This window comes from Cyrtonyx montezumae, unplaced genomic scaffold (genome assembly GCF_038088225.1).
Source record: "Cyrtonyx montezumae isolate F1298 unplaced genomic scaffold, pur_monq_1.0 scaffold_3, whole genome shotgun sequence".
NCBI classification, from domain to species: Eukaryota; Metazoa; Chordata; class Aves; order Galliformes; family Odontophoridae; genus Cyrtonyx; species Cyrtonyx montezumae.
In genome coordinates this window covers 79,333,571-79,358,656 of record NW_027072034.1, presented here as the reverse complement: position 1 = coordinate 79,358,656, position 25,086 = coordinate 79,333,571, and the positions used below count along the sequence as shown (strand labels likewise).

Genomic DNA, 25,086 nt, shown 5'->3' with positions numbered 1-25,086 from the left:
CACTCCCCCATTGTTCAGAGATACACCACTCTCCAGTGCACACTGATGAACACGTACCCAAGTCAGGACTGTCCATCCCACAGGGTAAACCAGCAGCTGGGGCTCCCTCAGGAGCTAGGCTGGCCAGCATTACCATTCCAGGCATGAGGCAACAGCCCCACTGCTACGCTTGCCAAGCAGGGGAAGGGATGACCAGGGTCCATGTTTAGTGAGGCAGCTGCAAATTCGACAAAGCTCTTTCTGACAAGTATTGTACAAGCCCCTTGGGCACACAGCCTTAAATCTCCACAGGGTTACGTCTTGCACAGGTGGCCGGTATAACTTCACAGGATCCTGTTCTTAATTTTTTTTTCAAAGCTTGCACGCTATATTTATTACTGCAGTTCTGACTAAGCTTCCAAACTATTTTTACGGGCCCTGAACAATAGTAATCATTTAGCATCAAGTTCAGCTTGCTAAACTGAATTATATCTGGTCCAGATCCTTAAAACTTCACATCTGACAAATCCTGCTTAGCACAGAACAGAAAGGACATGAGCTGGGATACTGTTGGTCTAATGGCTATATGAAGAACACCACAAGAATTCGCCACAAGATGTATTCATTATTCAGACCCTGAAGAGATGCAATGCACTGCAATACCCTCACAGCAACAATTTCATTCTGAAATGCAGAATGCAGATGCTTTAAGGTAAAGATGACCAGGTTCTGAATGAAGCATTACTCTAGTCAATGTTTTTAGAGGCATTTAAAAACAGTGGCTAGGATCTAACATGCATCATCCTTTAAGTACTGATAGAACACTAGAATTTGAATATGCATTTCCAAAAACCTGTTTTCATTTTACTCAAAAAAGACTGAAGATTTTATTTAACTCTCGATAGAAAGACAATTTAAAACTATTCCATTTTAATTAAATTTCCTGAAACAAATCCGGTTGCTTGAGCACTGCTATTTACTGCTAGAGCATTTGCTTGGAGCCACTTGCATTCTATGTAAGTAAATAAAAATAGCGAGTAAGTTCCAGGTCTGCAGCCCTGAACTTAAAAAAAAAAGAAAAAAAGAAAAAAAGAAAACTCCAAAATTATGACAAAAACAGTATAATCCATGCAAAGCTTCTGAGTATAAATATACATACTCTGTCCAAGGCTCATATAAGGTAAGAAAATAAAGATTAAAGTGTATGATAAAACTGTTTTACGGTCACTATTAATAACAGTACTATGAGCTACAATCTACTTTACTTTCTATCATACCTAAGCGTTTTTTTTCTCCCCATCCTTCAGCTCTGATCCTATAAGCCAATCTGGACAGTCAGTTTTACTTCTCATGCATCATGAAAATACCATCCCCTGATTTTTAGGGTGGATGTTGTTCTCTTTTTTTCTTCTTTAATGATATTCAGCAAGGAAATTGCTAACACTTAAAGTAAGGTGAAAACATCTTACTGTCTCTAGAGTTGTCTGCTTCATTAACAACACTTGCACTAAAGTTAGGCTTTATGAAAACTACATTTTGAAACGTGCTGCTTAAAGGAAAATGTATTTACTCAGATTTACACTAGAAACAAGGGTCACAAAAACCACAGTTGTCAATCCTGTAGCTCAATTTCACATACAGCTAACTTTAACAGGCCAAACTGCAAGAGGGCACCTTGCAGAAATTCACAACATGCATTCTGATGGTAGCTGGTTGTTCAGTATGAAATGATGCAGAACAGGTTCTCTAGTCTTTCATTTAATAGCCTTTTCTTCATTTCAACTCCACAAACGTGAGCAGAAAAAGTTTTGATGTCAGAGCAATTTTAGGGTCTGTGATCATTAATCAATGAGAACTGCTTGCACATATAGGCATAACCTACTGTTCAAGTCTGTGTATTGTTTTAATGAGGGTCAATCCACTCCATTGTTAACACTTCAAAATACTTGTTCATTTACACAGAACGAAGTTGTTTGGAATAGAGTGCTAAGAAAAATTATCCCCATAAAGTAAGAGTATAAATAGTATTAATGCACAGGAAAGTATGATCATGAGGCCCACACCTGCTGTGGATAAAAATGACTCCTTTACAACCATTCAACAACAATCAGAAATCAAATGGGCTACTTTGAATTTTTTTTAATGCTAAGCAAACATTCACACACTTGAATGTAAGAAGTTCAAATAGGAAGAGTCTTTTTCATGTATGCCTATCAGAGAGACGTGTTCCTGTGTAACACTGAGTTAGGAGAACATGTTCAGATGTGGTACACAGGCATTTCCATAAGTGGCATTAATTTCCTGACAATGTATAACAAATTAGCACTGTTTATGTGCAGAAGAGGTACAGTACTCCCAGGAGCTAAATATTAGCTTCAGATAAAATAATGTCAGTGAAGTCTTACTAAAGAACAGCACTAAGGAGGCCCTGTGAGCCCACAGGATATGACTCATTACTTCACTAGGAAGGACTGGCATGTAAATGCAAATATTGATAGTTAACTGCTCATACCTTCCTCAACACACCTAAAAAACTGCATACCTGTCCACTGCTGCCAAGAAGATACCACCAGGAACCTAATATGGAGCTAAGACCAAAACAAGCTACTCCCTGACAAATCACCCCACTGATGATGGTACCTGCTGCTCCAGGCAGTGCTTCCTTCCAAAATATTCCTGTGATCATTTCAACACTGAACACCATCAGGAGAAAGGCCTCATTAGCAGCCCTTGCTACTTACCTCGCCTGCATGCCATTCCATAGCAGCCTGTCACCATCATGGTGGACAGCCTGCTGAGCACCCTGAAAATGCCTCCAGTGCCAACAGCCAGGGAAATCACCTTCAGCTGTGCAAATGGCAGCTGGTGCTGGGCAGTACCAAGGCTTTGCTCAGTCTGTTAAGACTGGGATACCAAGACTTTGTTTTTATGATAGCTTAGATTACCATACATTCAAAAAGATGAGCAGGTATTTAGAGCAGCCTTTACAGGGGCACGGAGAAGGCACCCAGGCTGCAGAATCCCCTTAAGCCTTCTGCAGACATAACCTTTTAAAATGCCCACACATCCCTTCATACCTGGAAAATCCCCTTCCTCAGCTCCCATTGAAAACCAGCCCAGAAGCTGGCCTGAGCTGTATCTGATTTGAACAAGTGGAAAAACAAAGGAAGGAACAAAGGAGAACATGTGCCCTGTGCCACCTCCCCAGCATGCCCTGCTCCAGCCCCACCCCAGAGAGCTCGCAGTATAATCAAACCCAGGGGAAGTCCCAGCTGTGGCCAGAAATCAGCAACCTTCTCCTTTTGTGCGAAGCTTGAGCAGTGGAACTGTGGTGTCCTTATGTAGCAATGACAGGAATATACACATTTTCTCCATCTGCTCCATGCCAAAGCACAGATCATGGCCTCAAGACAAAATTTCAAGCAAGGAGAGGGAAAGAAAAAAAAAGGTAGTTAGGGACACACAGGAGGTCCATCTACTTCACTTACTGAACCTCAATCCAATTCCTTTTTTCTATGAGGAGGCAATTTAACTTTATAACTTTTAAGAAACTTCCTATTAGAAAGCTGTGGTTTCCAGTGCATTTTTATTGCATTTTCCAAAGTTGCGTCATCACAGTGGAGCATATTCCTATGGGAACTGAATGTCCCAAACTGTAAGCCATTACAATAAATAATAATGAATGTCATGGCTAGTAAAATCTGTAATCTGAACACATACAAAAATAAATTTCACTCTGTTCACTTTTCAAACTCTGTGCTTTTCACTTTTTCCTGGCAAATGCACATAGCCACAGTCACCAATTAATATGAGCAATATAAAATATATAAACCATCACTCAAAGTCATAATTTTACTTTGGCTTACTTAAGGCAATATCAAACTCAATGAACCAAACATTCTTCAAAAACTTAAAGCCAACTACAAAGCTGAACTGAGAATCTACCTAGCAGCTCATGTTTCCTTTGTTTTCATTTGTGTGGAGGGGAATGTGCAACAGATTAAGAGAATCCTGCTGCCACTAAATGAGCAAATAGGACCACAATACGAAGAGCAACAACAAAAAAAGCCAACAGCAGAAGTCCATGAATACAAAAGAAAAAGCCTCCAAAACAACTAAAAGCACAAATCCAAATTCACATTATAAAAAGACGTTTGATTCAAAAGACCAACACAACAGTGACTTCAACGTCCATCAAATTCTAGCAACAAGCATTCTCAATACTTTTCAGGAGATGCAGTACCCTGCAACCCTAGGGTGCTCATAAAAGTCATTGGCCCCCACAGTCGTGGGGACAGCACAAGACAGTAGCAGTGGGACAGGGTGGCAAAGATATGGGGTATGGTTAGTAGTGCTCCTAGCTCAGAGGCAAGGAGAGAACTGAAGCCATTCACCAGTGTTCCTTTCTCCAGAACTTAATAACCTAAAACATCTCTCCTGGAAGAGAAGATGTCTGCTTTTCAGGTGAATCATTACAGAGAAACAATTGGAAATCTGAGAGAAATGTCATTCCCATTAAAACTCCTGGGAAAGAACCATTTAGGATATTTACCTAATGTATCCAATTTTTTCATTTGGATATTAAAGTTGGAGAACGTGGGGGTGGGAACCGGGATGAACAATATTCCACAACCATTACTTAGCATGCCACTGCAGTTTTGCAGCTGCAAAAGCAAAATGACAGAGCAGATACTTGCACAACTGCACCTTGTCTTAATCAAAAAGTTAGCTGTCTGTCATATACTTACGCATTGTTATTAATGAGAAAAAGCAAAAACATCGAATCACGCTTTTTGTATTGAATACGAAGAACCTCAGTATTTCTCCAATGGTAAGAACGCAGAATACCAGATCTCAGAACATAAAAATCAAATTTTTAAGAGAAGGAAAACCCAACATGCAGATAAAATAACCTACGATCCAGGAAAAAGAAAGTGGAGTGATTTCACTTCTCATATAAACAAATGAAAGGTTCCTGCCTCACTTCTAGATAGCAGCAGAACAGTCACTGACGGTGAATGCGTGAAGATCAGTTAAAAATAAAAGTGAAAACAAAACACATTACAACCCAAAGGGACAATTCAGAAATCCTAGTTTTAGATACAAACCTGAGATTCTACCTAGAATTGTTCATAGATGCTTGATGTCGGCATGACAAAACAGTAACATCTGTTTGGAAAAGCAAATTACTGTTCTAAACAGCCTCCCTAAGTACTTTCCACTACCAGACAGCACACAAAGCATTGATGTGATGCAGAGAAGATGCAGTCCATGAAGTCAAACAGGTATTATGAAAAAAAAAAAAAAGAAAAAGGTAGTTGGGGAATAACAAAAGTTAAATAGCTTTCCTGGAAGCTGTCTAAAGGTGGGGAATTCCAAATTAGCAAGAAGTACACAGTCTTTCGCAGTCCAGATAATCTGTTCTGTACTGCTTAGATGTAAAACTAGATCATAAGAAATTACGGCAAACCAAACAAACAAGAAAAAACAAATACACCATTTCTCTGAAGCCTTGAAAGCCACGTGTGGAATTTCACATAATTTCAATAGCCACAAAAACAGATATTAATATCAATCAATTAACACTTATCCTGAACTTGCGAACATGTTGTGTCAAAGACAGCTGTTTGAACTCAATCATTACACACAATACAATGGCAAAAACAACAGAGTTTGGTTTATTAGAAGTTATTTTAATCATATCTTGGTAAAGTCAGGGAGCATCTGTAGATTCCCCTGCCCCTCCTCCTTCTCCAAACAAGCCTTCTTCTCTCAGAGTAGGTTACAAATGATTAAGTCCATGGAATAATGATTCTGACTGTCTCAGTCAGCTCTCCATAGACATGAGATCACAAGAGAGGCAGCCTTGCAGCTTCCTCAGACATTCATAAAGACTTTTGATCTTTCTTTGAAGGAACTTTTCTCAGGATATTTAGAAGTCCGTGGTTTATTTTCATGTGCAGAGAAAAAGCAATGCTTCAAGAACCCTCCCACATAAAGAACTGTCTCAACAAAGCTCTGCTTGTCAGAAACACCCTTGAAAATTAACGTATACTGACTTTGAAGGTATAAGTCCTGGTAGTCCTCGCTGTAATCTCCGTAGCCCGCTGCATGGGCTCCATGCAAATATCAAGCAGATAAAAATGAGTAAAATGGAACTGGAGATGGCTTCTCTGTTTTCCCCAGAGAGGCTATGGATGCTCCTTGGATGGGGCCCTGGGCAATATGATCCAGTACCAGATCTGGAGGTTGATGGCCCTGCCTGTGGCAGGGTGGGTGGAACTTGATGATTCCTGGGGTCCTTTCCAACCCAACCAATTCTATGGTGATTCTACATCCATATGGCTTAAGAAGTTTGGTTTTCAGATACCCAGATTAATTACTACAGGGTAACAAGATAACTAACAGCAGACAACATGCAATTGATAACTCTGACTTATCTTGTTTGTATCTTGATAAACCTTGAAAACAAAAGCAATTTATTTACTGCTCTCTTGCTGAAAGTTTACGAAGATCATTAGTGTTTTCCACAAACAATAGGCATAGTGCCTGTCTGTGTAGTTCTCTAAGTACACAAATTCTAAAACTGTACACAAACATGTACACTGAAATAAATGCCCTTAGTTTCTTCCTCCTCTGTTGCACAAAGCTATTATAGCTGATGATACCATAACACTATTTCTTCAATTAGATGCATCTGTAGAGTTGTGATGATATGCCGTTTTTAAAATGAAATCATATCACATTACCAACATGTTTAGGGCACACAAGAACGTGGTTTGTTACAAGCCCTTCTCTGCCACAGCCATAGTCCCATATATCAGAAAGGAAGGACACCATGTTATGGAAGATACACTGACCACTGAAGTCATGATAGTACATATGCACTTGCATAGGGGAGGTTCATTACCTGCAAAAATACACTTTAAGAGATTTGCATGCTACTACATATATTTCAAGAAAACTGTCAAATTGATAGTATTTTGTCTAGATTAAAACAAAATAAAGAGTATCCACCTCAGAGGAAAACGAGAGGTTTGCGTGAGAGGGAACTACATAAGAAGTGGAGATGTATATAATTTGATGCCACAAAACGGATCTTAAAATATTCATAAAATCACCACAAAATGATGGCACATTAGCTGCATCAAGTCTGCAGAAGGTATCAAAAGAATTGTGAGTAATAACCTACACTGTCAGGGCACTGGGAATAGCTGCTTTGCAGGCTTCCCATTTACTACAAGTACCTGACAGCTTCAAGACAAGCAAATGTATTAAGCTTTTAGAGAGCCCTGTCCAATGTGAAAATTTCCCTTGGAGCTTAAACACTTGTCAAAACTGCCACAGACTTGGTCACCATAATTCCACTACTGAGACATTAACTTAAAGTACTTTTGTACAATGTTTGGTACAAAGAGATAGTAATTATGACCAGGAATTCTAGAGGATTTCAGTTTGTAAGTCTCTAGCAGGAACAGGAAAATTTAAAAGAATAAACTGTAGATACTATTTCTCTATGGAAATGAGGCTAAGCACTTGGTCTACCTCTCTCAATCACTGCCAATTCCAATCAAGTAAGAGAGCTCAAAGACAAAGACATTTCTCTGACTCCAGGAAAACTGGAGCCTCAAGGAAGAGACAACAGACTGTTGTCAGTGAGCAAAAACTGAAAAGCTGGGTTCAGTCCCAGCCACAGTAGCTGCTACCTTCACCTTAGTGCCCTCCTGGGAGCTGTGCAGAGCTGTGGGTTTGTGAAGGGTAGAGAGGAGAGTGCTGAGGATGCAGTAGGAATGTGAGGGTGTTCTGGTCGTTGCAGAGAAGAAAGGAGGAGCTGAGAATGGGGCAAAGCAAAAGAAGAGGGACAGTGAGTCTAATATCACTTAAGGTATGTAGACAACCAAAGACAGGTCAAGTAGAAAACCTGACTCTACTAATACATCTCTACTTTCTTTGTTCTCTTTTCTTTTTAATATATTACATACTCTACAGTACTTAAACAAAATTGGAGCTGAATTTTTTCTTGCTGTGTAAATACCTACAGTCCAGCTAATTTTGGGATATGCAGGAAAAAAAGGTTAATTCAGGTAAATCATAAATAAGATACTAACTTTCTTTCCATGTAACACTATTATTCACTTTGGACAACACTATAACTACAGAATAATTATGCACTAATGCCAAAATGACAGCAGCTGAATATTAAGTATTAAACCACAATCACTGTATTAAATAATGTTAACTGGTTTTTAAGCTCATAAAACATAAGAAAATTATATGTTTGAAAAGCAAATTCATTTAGTTGAAATTGAAACCACTGAATTTTATGTCAGTGTAATTTACTAATAAAACTCTGTCATACAAACAACTGCAAGTTAACTTTTTTTTTTTACTGACAAACACATAATACAGCATTGTAGTTTCCTATATCAAACACTTTGGTGTTACAGTGACATTTTTCATACACCCCTAAAAATCTCCCTACACTACTTCTCATAAGATTACATTTTTAGTGTCTAATTAAGAGACAAGTGTTGAACATTTTAGTTTACAAAAAAAAAAAAAAAGAAAAAAGAAAAAAGAAAAAAAAATAAGAAACCCAAACATGTTAATCACTCAGGTCAGCATAATTGCATAAAACTCCCCACTCAATTTCCAGAAGTAAAAAAAAAATAAAAATAAATAAATCAAGAAATTCTAGCTATTTTATTCTTGATTCCTCCTCAAACTCTTGAGCCTATGAAAATATGTAATTATACTAGTGCTGTCTCACTGCAAAAGTACATTCAAGATACACACAGTTCCACAGTCATCCTTTCCCTAAAAGTGAAACCTGGTCTGTATGTTCTAGCCTTGTGGCATATGCAGTGCCTCACTGAAGACAAATCACCTCCAACAAATCCACCGTGTCTAACCAATTTCTGCAAAAACTGTCTACATATAAAGTGATACATATACTGTATTTTTCTAAGACTACCATCAACTTTGCAGTATGTTGGACCACAAACTAGGAGAACTGCATTTACAAAGAGTCTGTGGAAGAGATGGATGAAGAGTTTAGCAAGAGAAAAAAGTGATGAGAGCCCTTTAGCTGCACTGAGAGCATGAACCAGGGTACAACCTATGACAAATGGGACTTCAGCCCATGACAGAAAACGTTCTTAGCTGGAACCTACGTGAAATGTGGTTTCAAAGCAACCACTCCATTCTGTCAAAGAAGTTTTACATGATATAATAGGGAGACCAATCACTGCACATGTGCAGAATGCTACAGCATTGGAATGGGAACAAGACAAGAGATGGAAGTTGTATAGTACCTTTGCCATCAGCAGTGCAACTAACACGACTATTCTCTAACGCTCTCCAAATGGCATCTCTCCTCCTCAGAGCAGGCTTCCTAACTCCAGGGAATGAGAAACCTGACTCATGGTCAAGAGAGCATAAGCCACAATGAATAGAAAAATGACATCCAGCTTTCACCCATTCACTTTTCCTGTCTGGGAGTGTTTACATCCTCTGTTGATTCCAGATTTTCTTCCCATCTGAGTAATTTCTCTTCTGAACAATGGCAGCACTGTTCCTTCAGAGCTCCTGAGGGCTTCAAAGACCAAGATTTGAAAAGATTCCATGAAAAGGAAACAGATTTCTAATCTATTCTGTCTTCCTCCCACTTGACTCCCTGTGACTCTGGATGCCATCAGATGGATCAGGCTAAGCAGGTAAGCACTCCATCAGTTTTCCCAGAAAAACAGTTTAATCTTGTAATTTCCATGCCAAGATGGAAATGTATTTATTCCAGGGTTCTTGGGTGACGAGCCCATTACAGGAAAGAAGTCTCTTCTCATTTAGTGCCCAGCATACGCACCAAAACAGCACAAGAGTCTACTATGAATAAGAGCACAGTCCCAATGAGATAATCAGCCTTGCTACAACAGAACAAGCTTCTGGATAGATGCCACTGCAAATGGTTTTCAAGGAAAATACTAAAACAGTCTCCCCAAAAGGAAGGGCTGTATCTTTGGAAGTAGTGCCAAGCTACCACAAAGCTCTGCATTCTCCACTTGAAAGACGCAATAACTAAGAAACACATTCTGTCAGAAAGCATCAGTTCCAGAAAGGCTCAGTGATGCCACGAGACAGCCAGATCCTGGGATTCCAATTAATAAGATGATGTTTTCGTTTTTTCTTGTTGCTCAGCACTGTTCAATAGCTTGCCCACAGGCCACACCAGAACTACAGAAAGACAACAAGACAAACCTACTGCTTTCTCTGGCAGAACACAGGATGTGGCCACTAGCCAATAGCCCCCTTCCTCTGCCTGCACACTATCTGGCACGTAGCCACCCAAGAAAGCAAGAGAACAGGGACAGCAGATTAATTTGTCCTTAGAGAGTTACGTGGCACACCAAGTTGAACATGATGCTTCAGAGCAGTTTTTCTACATGGGAATGCAAGAAATGCCCTGTAGCAAGTAAGGTGAGTGTTTAAAACCACATCCACAGTGATGGAAAGAGGGTTCCATGCCTCTTTCCAAAAGAGATGTGCTTTTGTGCTCTCCCACAGCACTGACATACTGAGCAATAATCTCTCCAGTCCTAAAGATGAGTCTGCTGGTAGGGGCCCTATATATTTCAGCAAATCAAAAGCGTTATTATATCTCTTTAAGAGATGTTAAAAAACAGAAGGACATAATTCAATGCTTAGTCATGGACTTCTGGAAGAAAAAGAGATTTCTTAACTATTCAGGATCCTTACCCCAGGATTAAGAGAAGATTTGGTCCTGTGAGGGATTTTCTTAGCTCATAAGTCAATCACTACAGAGAAAATAGTAAGGGGAAAAATAGATGGAAAAATAATGGATGCCTCTTAAAACCCTTCGGTGTCTGTGGTGAAGTCATCTCTGAAGGATATTTCAATTTTTCCCACAAAAGTGCAAGGATTTCTGAACCACCTGTGCTTGTTCACTGCTGCCAAAGAGACAAATGCAGTTTCATCTCCTTCAGAATATGATTGAGAGGGTGGAGACCAAGTTAACATCATAGAAACATTTGGTCATTTTATTCATCTGGCTCTTCAGGAAAGTATATTTTGATCCCTCAGATTACTTGCTCATCGCTAAGAGAAAATGTTTCCTTTATATGCAGGAAGACAGCATAGATGTTCAGTGATGAACAAACTCTTCAGAAAGCAGAATGAGGAGTGAACTATAAAAAGAACAAAAACACGAATGCTAAGAATAGATTAAAATTTTTCTGAGTATGCTGCTTGCAATAATTTGGCTTACCAGAATGTTTCAATGTAAGCCACCCTTGCTCCATTTTGAAACTGGGACAAGTCTACCAAGCCGCACTGAATCTGTCAAGCCTGGAAATCACCCATCGCTTTCAACAATGAGCAAGATACTGCTGCAAAATCTTCAGTAAAACAGAGAAAAAAAAAACAAAACAAAAAACAAACAAACAAACAAACAAAAAAACCCTGCAGAATACTGACCATAGCACACTTACATGCAGCAACAATCAAAAAAGCTAAAAGTTGGCTTGTTAGAGAGCATCCTGTGGCATAGAGAGTACAAGCACACAGTTCTAACATCCAGTCCTGGGACTTGTCTGAATTAAATACCCAGTGCATGTCTGCCCGCAGTGGCAGGAAGTATGACTTCATGATCAGGATGGTCCCTTTCAATCCTCATTTATTTTGATGCAGTCAGATCACATTCTAATCATATGAGAATGCTGATAAGCATCTTTGTTTCTTCTATTCCTATAGCTACAATCCCTGGTGTATATTATATGATCCAGATCATAGATGCAGGCTCAACCAAATCTTCTCATTTACTTTCTTCCTTCTTAGAAGGTGTTGACTTTTTTCTGCAAATATTCTACAGTTCCATCCTTTTTCGTGGTACACAGAAGCTGGTCTTTGATTAACTTTGATACAGGAGTTTGCAACAAAATGCAACATTTCATACTCAAGGAGAGACTACAGAAACTGTTCATGAACTACAACCACCATCACAAAATAGAACATCTCCTTAACCCTTTTTTGCAAGCTTTTTTCTTGTACACAAACCCCATGAGTACCTGATTTATAACGAAAACTGACATGCAGATAAGCAAGAAGGGAAACTTTATACTCATTAAGCAGATCTCGAGGGCTAAACAGGGATGAAATACCATTTTTGGGTGCCACAAGACAACTTACATCCCCAAATTTTATGACTCTATAATCCTTTTCGCCTTCAAAAAAAAAAAAAAAAAAAAGAAAAAAACAGCCCAACTTTCTCTTCATTACCTTTCATTTACATAGAAAGAGTTGTTCAAAGAAGATAACACAATCTACCAAAACACACAGCTAGAAAATTTCAAATGACACTACTTGCACTCTCAGTATTACTTTAGGGCCATTGCAGGGTTAATAGCCTTACAAAAAAACAGCGTCTTACGGACTACAAGTGATTGTTTCTGTACCTTGGTGCAAGGGCAGTAATAATCTATCTGAACTGTCAGAAGCACTTCGTTAGTCCCTTAGACAGTGCTACATCTGTGGAGGCTCACAATCCAATTAGTAGTAACATTATTATGTAAACATACTAGCTACAGACAATAAGAATGCCAGTTAGTGTATGGGTGTAATGCTGTAACATGATGTAAAACAGAGAAATGATAGCAGGGTGGCAGAGTCCCAGACTACAGCAAATGAGGACAAGCCCCAGTACAGCAGCCGTAGACACAGCAACAACAAAAAAAGTTGCTTACCCTTGGAGGGCCTCAGATACACAGGGATCTCCAGTAAGAAAGCCTAACCTCCACTGCCACCCCTTAGATGAGATCTGGGTGGATCCTGGCTCCACCACTTCCAGACACTCAGGTGCATTGCATGCACCATGAGCTCCTCTGGGTTGGCCCTGCCTCCCCACCAGGTGCTCAATCACTGGTACAGTCAGTGACTTAGCATTTCTGCTACATCTGGTAATAAGAAAGCCTAAACAAATGAACAGACAAAGAACATGGTAATAAGGCAGCTTACTAACATCAGTCTGTTTGTGTCTCTTTCATCAGGTATATTCAAATAATAATAATAAAAAAAAAGTGCTTAAAGCATACATTTTGTATAGTACTTCACTCTTCAATCATTTGTGTTAATTGCTAAATCTGATAAACAATTGCATTAACAGATTTAATAGTTAGTAGACCCTACCATTCAGAAATACCAGATCAGAATGCAAACGAAGTGCAGGTAACAACTGCTCAAAAAGAAAGATCCCCTTTGGGATTCTGCCAAGGCACCAACTCCATAGGAGGGTGACCTGATCAGCTGGCTGGCTGACCTTTTCAGGCACTGAATGCCTTTTGTCAGTGTAATAATCTACCTGATCAAGGAGCAGGCACATCAGGCTCAAGAAAGTCACCATTAGCCCTCCTCAGCTGTGAAAACTGCATGGCATGTGGCTCTGAAGCCAAGAGAATGTATATAACACAAGAAAATAACAGGAGGCAGATGTCCATCTTAGCATGATTGCCGAGACTTGTGCACTTTCAAGTTATCTGATTTAACTTACAGCTTCTGCATCTGATCCTACAAACATTAGCCCTTAACTCACATTTGAAAACCAAGCAGACACGCAGCAATTGAAGCTGAAATGAAATCAACAACCGTGTTCCAAAGTAGCAATATTCTGAAAGCAAGATACAAAAATGAACAAGCCAAATAAGTAGAACTCAGTGAAAGAAGTGACAGTAAACTAAATCATAAAATTTAGGCTGGAAAAGACCTTCAGGAAAGACAAGACTTTCATTTCTACCATCACTTCAGATGCATCGATGCTGTAATTTCCTAGAATAATCTAAAAATATTCCATGTTTTCAGCCAAGGGATTTTGGCTGGACTGCTGTTTTAGAAACAAATGCAACCATTTCTGCCATGGTACCAAAGTACTAAATGTTTGCACTAGTTGTGTAGACAAATGTGGATTGCAAGCATTAAGACTTGAACAGGTAATACCCTTCAGGAAGTATATTAACTTTCCTGGCAAATCTAACAAGTTCTGTCCTAATGTGAGCTCGCTAAAGGACTGTGCCATCAAACAGGTACCCAGTGCTCATTGTCACACAGTTCTGACACATGCACTTAACCTGCAACATACCTGGTTTTAGGACACTAGGAGAAACAAGTTCCCTTATGACAGACAAGCAATTCTGATTTTGACTAGAAGAGATTTTCTGCAGTATTAAAAGAAAATTAATTTGCTTTCCCTGTAATGTTTTTGATATTTTTTCCTGCTTTCAACCATCATTCATACCAAAACAAAAGGATTTTCCCCTTCCTTGCAAAAGGATGTGCTTATAGCAGTCAGCAGAATAATTAAAGAGCATAGTTGTAGAAGATTCTAGTAGTATCTTGTAGGATGTAGTAGTTTCAGGTTCAGGTTTTCAAGTTTTGAGGTTCATAACCTCCTCCCCTGAAGGGGGTGCTCTGGAAGAACTTTATCAGCCACAGATCTGTATGGCCACAAAGCAGCAGCACAATAATTTCCTGCCTACCACGGCAGGTGGTCATTACAATTTTCTGGAGAAAATCACCACTTCCAAGTCAAACAGCTGCTGTTGAGCTGAAGCCCTTCTTTCCATGTTCTTTTCCAAAGCAATTCCCAATAAGCTTTCACCAATACAACTTCCAACAATTGGCTTCACATTTTCATATGAAAAAATGTGCTTTATCTGCATTTGGAATGTGTATAATTTCACCTGTCAATCACATGATTGGGCTTTTGCCTGCTAAACTGTATCCATGACCACACCACAGTTTTTCTGCAGAGGTAGATTATAATCCATTCATACCTTAGTCGCAGTGGTGATAAGCAAAACAGAGTTAATCAATATTTATACAGCATTAGTAATGTGTCTGCACAGGCATTACAATGTATTTAAGTAACAGTGGCACTTCAAAGTGGACAAGCTAGACTAAACTTCCCTTGGTGGTGAGGTGCTAACACCTGTATGATGGCCTCAGATTGTAGCACCAAAGAAGCAGTAAGACTTCATGCCCTGCAGTTAACAGGGAGGCACTGTGATCACTGGAGAAGGAAGGGTATGATGAGGCTCATGCCTTGCAGTCTGGATATACTAACCTCTACACTTTGTGAACCGGGGGGAATGGAAGTGCATAGCTCATAGTAGTGGAGGACTGCTTTTGTGTTCTCCCTTGGAAAGAGAATGAAAAACAAAACACAGCTATCCAATAAGGGAAAACTGAACAGAAGGATCTTCCTAATGGACACCTTCTAAACCTTAGTTTGCCCCATCACAGAAGGACCTACCTGAAAGGCAGACAGCACATGCTGTCTCTCAAATGGGAAATCTGGTCTGCAGTGATGTGTGCAGTGCTGCTGCTAAGGGTGCTGCTGCCTTTGCAAGTGTTAGCGATGAGATTTTTCCAGATGTACAGGACTAGTCATGTCTCCCTTCGCTGCCACTCGACACCCAGTAAGTATGACAGTTCAGTCCTCCTGGTTCACGCAAAGCTGTCAGCTCCTTTCAAAAGACAAGAAGCCTAGTGTGGGAGGGGAAACTACCAGTCTGGAGGGAAGGACACCACCATAAATTAGGGTAAGTGTTTTATATTCTCTATTAGTTAAAACTTTTATTTTGTTCCCCACTTTCCTTTAGCTTCAGAGAAAGAAACGATGCGCTCCAGAAGTAACAGTGTAGAAAGTCCAACCAGACCAAAACCATGCCAACAAAGGCCAAAAGGCCACCATAAAGAAGAGACAGGTTACAGTGGAAGAGGGAATGTGCAAAGAAGGCCAAAGGAGAAGGACGATGCACCCCAAGCCAGTACCATCATAAGAAGCCCTAAAGCTGAGAAAAAGCAAAGAAGTTCTTTCAAGAAAAGAGAGGACCTCTCTCGTGATGACCTGCTATTTCTTCTTAGCGTCCTTGAGGGTGAATTACAGGTGACTCATTGTCTTATTTTGTATTCCAAGTTAAAAAAGTCTGGTTTGTTTTTTTTTCCTATGCATGTTACTGCAAACACATGCTGCATTCCTATTAAGGAAATACCCTATCTAGTTTGCTGGAGTAAGACAAATATAAACTACAAAGCATGTGAATGCTACAGATTATCCAGATACTGAAAATAGCTATCAACATGAAAAGGTGTCATTCTTCTAATGCAAATAAAATTTATTACCAAAGTGTTTGTATAACACTAAAACAGTCATGATGCACTGTGAATGATCACACCATTCTCAAAGCAAAGAGAAAACCCTTCCTATTTAGCTGCCCTGGTACAAATATTTTGATTACAAAGTGTGCTGTAAATATGGAGTAAATTGTAGAGATCTTCAAGATATGTTACTTCATTACTTGTTATTTTCCTTCTCCTACAAAGTCATGAGCATTATTCAAAAACAATCAGTACATGCCAACTCACCAGAAGTACCTCACTCAACAGCTTTCTAACAACTTTTGTTAGCAAATCAAAATCTCCTTTTTATTTCCCATAATATGCAGAACATGCACTTAACTTGCAACATACCAAAATTTAAAGAACGTGAATTTTTCAATCTGGAAAAGGTCAGTTGCCAAGCAGCCAATTATCCCGGGAGAGCAAGCATAATTTCAGGAACTGGGAACCAGGTTTCCAGTGAGAAAAGAGGAGATCTACAGAGGACAATTGCAAAGAAACAGTGACAGCCGCTTAAAACTGCTTACAAGTAGAGAGAGTAGCCAAAGCAGCTTCGATGGCTGTAGTAGAGTTTCAGTTTATTGCCTAGATAGCACCTTGGTAGTTTCCTCCTTAACATATGCAGGTATATTTACATAATACATGCTAATAGAAATGCTTAATGGAACACACATGCTATATGAGTGCTTTTTGATAGATATATCAGTCTCTGGGGGTGCTCACTTGCCCTGTCTGAATTTAGATTAATTCAAATATCATACAATCCACCAAGAGAAATACACACACATCCGTATATATACATTTATTTAATTATATTACCCACATTCAATTCAACTCACAAGATTTAAAACTGGAACAAAATGAAATGAGAAACTGGAAAACAATGAGGCCGATAGGAAAATTTCAAATTGTGTCTGACATTCTAAAGAAAGCGTTACAAATGAAAAATAGAGGGAAGTCATTTTTTATTCTTGATTTTCCACCTCCAGTAATGCCAAGTCAAATCTCTAAAGATCAGCTGACAATCCAGACATAATTAAGTTTCAAAGTTAAGTGCCATAACCCTCTCATTCCGGACCATTTAAGGTGCACAAAGATCACTCTTTCAGCCTTTATTTTTCTGCTGTGGTACAGATTAGAAATGGATTTTTTCCTCTTTTTTTTTTTTAAGCACAGTCACAGATAGAGAAATAGGAATGTTCCTTCCAACAGCAGGCAGAGCAAAATTGTTACTGATCCTAACACACCTCTCTTTCCAATCTCCTCCCTTCTAGCATTAGCATGTCCTTGATTTTGTTTTTAATTGAGGTGTTGCAAGCAATGTTTGAGACAATGGTGTGGTTGTGTATTGCCATGGAGGTAGGAGACAATCAATGTCTTCCAGCAGGGACCCATGAGAAGCAGCTGGGCACAGCCCTGGTCAGGTCGTCACCTGAGTCAGTTTGTTCCCCAGTCACGTTAAAAAAGGAAAAATACAGTGAACATTTTTAGGTAATACATTTTAAAACGACACAATTTTGGGGCACCAGATAACACAACCTTCTGTTAATCCTTACCTTTTAAAATGCTTTTTATTTTAGTATTCATTTGCAAACTAATAATGCCATTAAAGCAATTACATTAAAGAAATGATGCTGCAAGGTTGTTTGAGGGCACACACAAGTGTGTCCGCATCAACATATCTCTAAATACAGAAGGCACTGTCTCATACATGCATGCATGCATAACCATCCATAAAGGCCCCAACTGCCAGCTTTGCAGGCAATCAATCTTGTTTTAAAGAAATGCCATTATTGCATGGTTTTGGAATGTGTTTTGTGAAAGGTTACATCCCCTGCACCATATACTTCCCCACACTCAGCACTCAAACATGCTCAGTGCAATGACAAAAGCAGACTACTACAGACTGGCTTAAACTACAAAAGCCACCACCATATCCAAACCATACACACACTTCTAGTCTTCCAGAACCATGCTGGTATCTCACTGAAAGTTAAGAAGTAAAAATTAGCTTCTAATACTACGAGTGACATTTTTTCCAATACAAGCTAGTCCTGACAGCATTTCAACCTCACTGGTAACAAAATAAGCACCATAGAAGATTCTGAAAATCCTAATCTTTATGCACAACTCACAAAACAAAAAGACCAGTGCTTCCCTCGTGCTTTAACTTTCTTCACGTTACTACCTTGGGGCACTTTACAGATACAGCATTCTTCAAAAAGTTCTTCTGTTTCCTTAAAACCAAAAGTAGAAAGCGTCCAACTAACCTGTAAATACACAAATGCAATTTAACAAAATGAAAACTTACATTGTATTTCTGCAGGCTCAAGATGAAGTTATAGGAATACTTAAGGCTGAAAAAATTGACTTGGCTTTGCTTGAAGCACAGTATGGTTTTGTTACTCCCAAGAAGGTGTTGGAGGCCCTCCAGCGAGATGCTATTCAAACAAAGGCTGAGCAATGGCAAGAAGACATCTACGAAAAGCCTATGGGAGAGGTATGAATTGTACTACTGACATCTAACCATAATCTCACAGAAATCAACACTAAAGATTTTACTGACTTCAGGGAAAGAAAGGGAAAGAAAGCAACTGTGCTCTAGGTCTAAATGATCCTCACACTGCACACTTAGGGCTACAAACATGGAGAGACATGTTTATGACTACCTCCAACTTGGATAATCAGCCTTTTGTTTTTGACACTTCTGCTTTTTTTCCCTTTGTATCCTAATTCAGAGCTCCTACAGCTTGATACCTCTCCATTAGCCTCACTGAGATCACGCTACCAGTGGCTGGTAAGGATGGTAGTCATGTTGTGGCCACCTACCCTTATGTATTCCAGCTCCCACTAATTCTATGAGAATCATGGGTATATGTGATTGATCTGAATAATGAACTGTCATTACAAACTTAATCCAAGCAGAAATCTAATATTTTCACAGTGCACTTACTTAGTAACATTTAGTTTAACTACTCTGTAGCAGAAGCTATGCTCTCTGAACAAGCTACATGGATTTCATTACTGTCCTAAAATGCAAGTCACTGTATATTAAAAGCCCTTCATATCAGTAATGTTTTTTGTTTTTCCATAAAAAGAATTCCCAATGTCTCCTGTTGGGTCAGATAAACATTTCCTTAATTTTCTGCTCATTATATTTATCTTCAAAAGAAAATTAGAAGTTATGAACAAAACTCTTCGACCAAGTGTTTTCCAAACTTACTGAAGAGTCATACCTAAGAATACATAGATTTATTCAGAGAAGATTGTCAGGCAAAAGGTCTGCACTCATTTCACAGGCTCAGAGGTTAAAATATCTGACTATAATCTGAAACAGATAAAGTTCAACTCCGGAGGTTAATTTATTTGAGACTGCTGTGGCATTATGTCACAGAAATTTTGAGTACAAATGGAAATGATTTGAAGAGAAGTCCAAAAGAGTTTGAAAACATAAGTTCAGTCTGTTACTTTACATAAGCTTATACATGATTTTTCCCTCTTACACTTAATGGCAGAGAAAGGATTTCTAACACCACTCTATTTGGCAATTCCAAGAGGCAAAGGTAAACATCCTATGAGCAACTGAAAGGGTAGAAAGGCCACTAGCACTTTGTATGTCTTCATAAACCAAAAGATGTCATAATTGTCAGCTATTTTACATCATCATACCCCATAATTAAGTCCAAGATCTATTTTGGTTTTGTTTGTATTTTTTTCAGATATTAAAAATAAGAGTAGGGGCATGGAGACAGGAGAAAGAAAACCCATCACAAAGTGTGGGAAAGAAACATTAAATCTTCCCGATGCCACCATGGCAACGAACCTTTTTCTCTGCCCACAAAATTCTTGCTGGTTCAACCACTCTAGAGCACATCAGTTTAGTTTTGTGGTCTTGAACATGGAGGATCTTCCCACATCTCAAATGAAAACACAGTGAATTTCAAAATGTATCTACAAATACAGGCTTTTTAGCATCCTCCCACAGCTTACTCATCTCACTTAAACTTTATGAAGTTTCCTGGCAAATTTGGTTAACAACAGAGTGCTGAAATTTGGTGACTGGATAGCTGAAGTCACTAGGAACAGGATTCACAGGTGAAATCTAGCAAAACAGGAAACAGTAGTAATACATTTCCTTTGCAAAAATGAGGACTGTGATACATCAAAATCATATCTTCCTTGGCTATTATATATATAAATAATAAATTATAAAAATATATATATATTTTAAAGCAGAGGGTTTTTTAGGTAAATTTATTCCTTTCTGCAACCTAACAAATGCTGGAGAAGCTATCGTATTACTCACAGTTCAAGATACAGTAAGTTGCTTAGTGTTTGAAGGAGCTTAAAGAAAGGAAAATAGAATACAATATCTTTGGTTTTGCTTCTGTCTAACATATAAAGGTTTGAAAAGGCTTTCCATCTTTGCATGGTTTATAAATTCAGATGATTGAGTCAGTTATTCATTACAAACTCTGGCTTCAGATCAATTGCCACTTGTCTGGAATAGAAAGCAATTGGTATTCAACTTTCTAATAAATAATGCAAAAGAACCATTTTCCCAGATTCAAATTAAAAAACCCAAATCTTCAAAATAATAACATTAAAACCAAAAATCAACTCAGAAAAGGTGATGTAGTAACAGAGAGAGAGAAGACAAAGAGTAAGATACTGCAGTATTAATGGTGTCTTGTCTTAAGTTTCAAACCTTCATGGAGTTAGAAAGCCAATCCCGGTTTATAACTGCCCACAGTTTCAAACTGCACAGGCAAAGATAAACACTCTGGGACTTCACTGGTTGAAACTTGATGAACAAGATCTCTTGCCACTTCAAGAACTTGAAAAGCAGTGATGTTAGACAAAAACCTATATTCTTCCTAAGTCGGGGATAATTCAAAGTGGAATCAATTTTTAAAATCCCAGCACCAATCAACTTGAAGAATGAAGCACTCTCATCAGCTTTCTAATGAAGTGTAACCGAATGTATCCTCACAACTTTCAAGGGAAGACAGCTGTAGGACACCAGAAAGTTAAACTCATCGGAAGAGATGCTGACAACATGGCATTCAGGAGAAGCAGATCAATATACCTTAATGGAATTCTGGTACAGCCAGGGTAAAAAAAAGACAAAGGAAGAACTGCTCCCATCGTCTCCAAATATCCTCAGCTCAGGATTATACATTTACACCCACACAATGACCATGAGGGTATCATTAGGAGGAGTAATATTTCACTAAATTTTGGATAAATAAATGTAACTAGCTTGGATTGTATTCTGTTTTTTTGCCAAACACAAAACAGTCTAAAGAAAAAGACAGTAAGTTCAGTTCTAACATAATGAATGAGATGCACCATCTTATTTTGACTTCAAACACGAGTTGGTGACAAAACAATTAAATGCCTCTGAATTTTTAACGTGCTAAACTATTCACAGTTACGTAAGTTCTTGCTTCCTACTTTTCATAGTATTGTACACTATGTTCAAGTATTAATTCTAGCAAAAAAGCCCATATGGCTAGCAAGTACAAAACAACAGATCACTTAATCAAGATTTTATCACTTTAATTTTCCACAGAAGACATTTATACTGCTGCATATTAGTCTTCTTTGGGGCTTTTAGCCAAGAGCTGTATAGGCAGAGTAAATGCAGTGTGTACATATAAATGGACATTTTCGTATGTGCGTGTCTTGCATATCGACAGGGTAACTTGAGGAGGAAATGTGTTCTGGAGAGTACTCCTTGGACAATCTCATGCTAGCAGGGGCTCACAATACTTCTCCCTCCTCTCTGCTGGTATGTGTGAGTCAATACATGATCTCGGGAGAAAATGCTGGAGGCAAACTTGCTCCCCAAAGCTGTACCATTTTCTCCTGCAGGGACAGAACAGAGCTTCCAAACAGTAACACAGGACCATATCTGTGCTCTCTGCTTGGTCCCTTGCAAATACTCTAGAGGAAACAAACCCATAAAACACCACTGACAGGTCCCACATCCTTCATAGTCAACTATGCAGCAGAAGAAATATTTCTATTTGATTCATGTTGTTTGCATTGACTAGTTTAAGTAACCCTCATCTCCATCAGTCATTTATATGTTGGGATACACAAATTATTTATTTTCAGCTTTTAGCCAGAAATTTCACCTTGTTTTCTTATGATAACAATTTTTACCCTCAGATTCTTACATGTGCTTGAAGCAGTGTTTCTATCACTATAAATGTATCCCTTCATTTTTTTAACTCTATCCATGCAGGCTACCTGCCGAAATAAACAAGAACTGCATACCTTTGTCTTCTTCCTCACCTGACCTCACAATGAGGGCTGAGACCAGCAGATGTCATTGTGCAAGTCTGATGCCAAGTTCATCTCAATTTAAGCAAGACAGGGCTGTAGTCACAAACAGCATCACAACACAACTTTTTCAAAAAGCAGAATGCTGGCTGCTTTCAGAGGACAGCATACAGTCACCTTAAGGCATGGTCCTTAAGACTGCAAGGATCACATACTCATGTGATGGTGCTTCATGCATCTAACCCATAGCTGCTCCAAAACCCCCCTCTGAAATCTTACACGGGGAATAAGGTTGATAATATACCATGAAAGTTTTCTCTCTTTCTGGCAAAACTGCTAGCTCAGCAAAAGATTTCAAATTTTAAAATCCTCACTTCTGGTGGAAGAAGAATGTGGAGAAATTAAAAATAGCCAGATTTTTTCAATCTAACCTTTTAAGGCAATTCAGTTTTCGTGCCCTGTAAAAGACATGGAAAATACAGACAAGAGGTTTGGAAGAGGTGACGCTTTGTTTCCGGAAAAACCTTGTGTATGCAAGGGTTTTGATAAGAAATCTTTTCCCAAGAGATCCTACTTCAGATTCATAATTACAGAAAACATTGACCTTGTAGAAGTAAAAATACACTAATGCCAGGGATTGTGACGGGGAAGGTCCTAACAACCAGCTGTAACAGCACCATAAAGCAGCTGAGAAGGACAGCCATAGCTTTCTTTATATTTTTAGGTCACATATGAAATTAACTCAGGTGCATTGCAACAGAAAAGACACTGATGCCATAAGGAGAAAGAACAGTCCTTTTTCAAAAAGATCCACCGTTTCTGATGGAATATTTTGAATACAAATCATCTTCAAAGTTTTGTCAGTAAACCTTATTTCCTTATTCATGTCAGCAGCAACAAAAAAAGTTAACAATGACAGGAAAAACAAGTGAATATATGCTTAGAAAGGAGCTGAAGTTAGCAGAGGGAGAATCAGGAGCCCATGTTAAAATAGAAGATTTTCTGTGTTATTCCAGAAACTCATGTTCAGGTATTCTGGTCATTACTGACATCACTCCTATCAGCCAAACTGTCAATAAGTGCAAAGAGAAGATAATTTATCACAGTACTCTGAATTACACTGCCTAAAATAAGCAGTGCCTCTAAGAATCTGAAGGCCCAATGTGCCTTGCGGCATGTGAAATTCCTACTGGGGGAAATGTCGGAGAACCAGAACCAGTCTTGCTTCCCACACTGCCCATTTGTGAATTCTTTCCTATTAATAGAGTGAGTTACTGCAAAGCATCACAACTACTAGAATAACCTGTGGTTAGGAGCTAGCTCTGACTTGGCATTGAAAATTTAACTTCTCCAAAACAGATTTGAGGATTCTCTTGTTGACCAGGAAGACAGCCTCTTCAGAAGAGGATGAATGAGAAGTGAACAAAAATGCCCACAAACACAAATTCTCCTTAGGTCTCTGGATGGCTTCCAGTGATCCCTCCTCAAACTTCAGCTACATCAGTAATGTCTAAGGAGAAAGATCCCTTCTTGGTTCATACACACATTTGCATAACTTGATCACAAACTGAATACCAAATTATAATAGAATCCTCAGAATAACAGTTTTCTCTCCATTCATGGAAATCAATTTTATTCAAAAACTTAACAGTCACGTAAATACCTACATTTTAGAAAAAATAGTTTGGAAAAATAAAAAATGGAAGGATACTGATTCTCAAAGCATGCTATAAAGCAAGGCAAAGCCATTTACAACATGAAATTTAGAATCACAGAATCATAGAATCACTAGGGTTGGAAAAGATGTACAAGATAATCCACTCCAACTGTCCAACTATCACCAATAATTCTCTTTGAACCATGTCCCTTAACACAATGTCTAAACATTCCTTAAATACCTCCAGGGTTGGTGACTCTACCACCTCCCTGGGCAGCCCATTCCAGCGCCTGACCACTCTTTCAGAGAATTTCTATTTCCTAGTATCCAGTCTGAATTTCCCCTGGCACAGCTTAAAGCCATTCCCTCTCATCCTACCACTAGTTACACAAGAGAAGAGGCCAACCCCCAGCTTACTACAACCTTCCTTGAGGCAGTTAGAGAGAGCAATAATGTCTCCCATAAGCCTCCTCTTCACAGATTTGAGGAAATAAACGGGAAATGACCCCTATTTACTTTCCTACTCCTGTTTTTGGACTTTATATATATATATATATATGTATGCATTTCTTTGAAGCAATCCTACTGTTCATTGCAAATACTGCCATTCATTAAAAAATTTAGCATTTGTTCCAGAAACAGTCATGTACACAGTAAGCAAAGGAGACAGGATTGTTTTCCACTCTAGGACATATCACACACTTGCTGGGAATCCAGAGGAAAACAGCTCTTTGATTTGTGTACCTTAACTCAATACTTTCATTTTCTATAGAGCTACAAGTAATATTTCTGCTTCTATTCAACCAAAAACGGATCTACTTCTGTGTGAAGTAGAGGATTCTTCTGCCAAGGCATCTGTTTCTATATCAGTATTATCAACAGCACATTCGTGGCAGGAGGAGGTATGGAAGGTGACAATGAGTCCTGCAAATCAGTACCTTAATTAATTTTCCTAGTTTGTCAGATTTACACTG

General features: G+C 38.8%; 2 protein-coding genes across 4 annotated transcripts in view; one reads left to right on the top strand and one right to left on the bottom strand.

Annotated features, from left to right (window-relative positions):
- CMSS1 (cms1 ribosomal small subunit homolog) overlaps positions 1-25,086 on the bottom strand; it is a 223,032-nt gene that overhangs the window by 128,138 nt on the left and 69,808 nt on the right. The window lies entirely within an intron of this gene.
- Positions 1-25,086, top strand: part of FILIP1L (filamin A interacting protein 1 like) — a 190,147-nt gene that overhangs the window by 98,852 nt on the left and 66,209 nt on the right. For all 3 annotated transcript variants that reach the window (XM_065742025.1, XM_065742022.1, XM_065742023.1), the window contains 2 exons: positions 15,645-15,931; positions 18,491-18,664. In XM_065742025.1, coding sequence (XP_065598097.1) covers positions 15,645-15,931; positions 18,491-18,664 — 461 coding nt within the window. The remainder of the gene's footprint in view (positions 1-15,644; positions 15,932-18,490; positions 18,665-25,086) is intronic.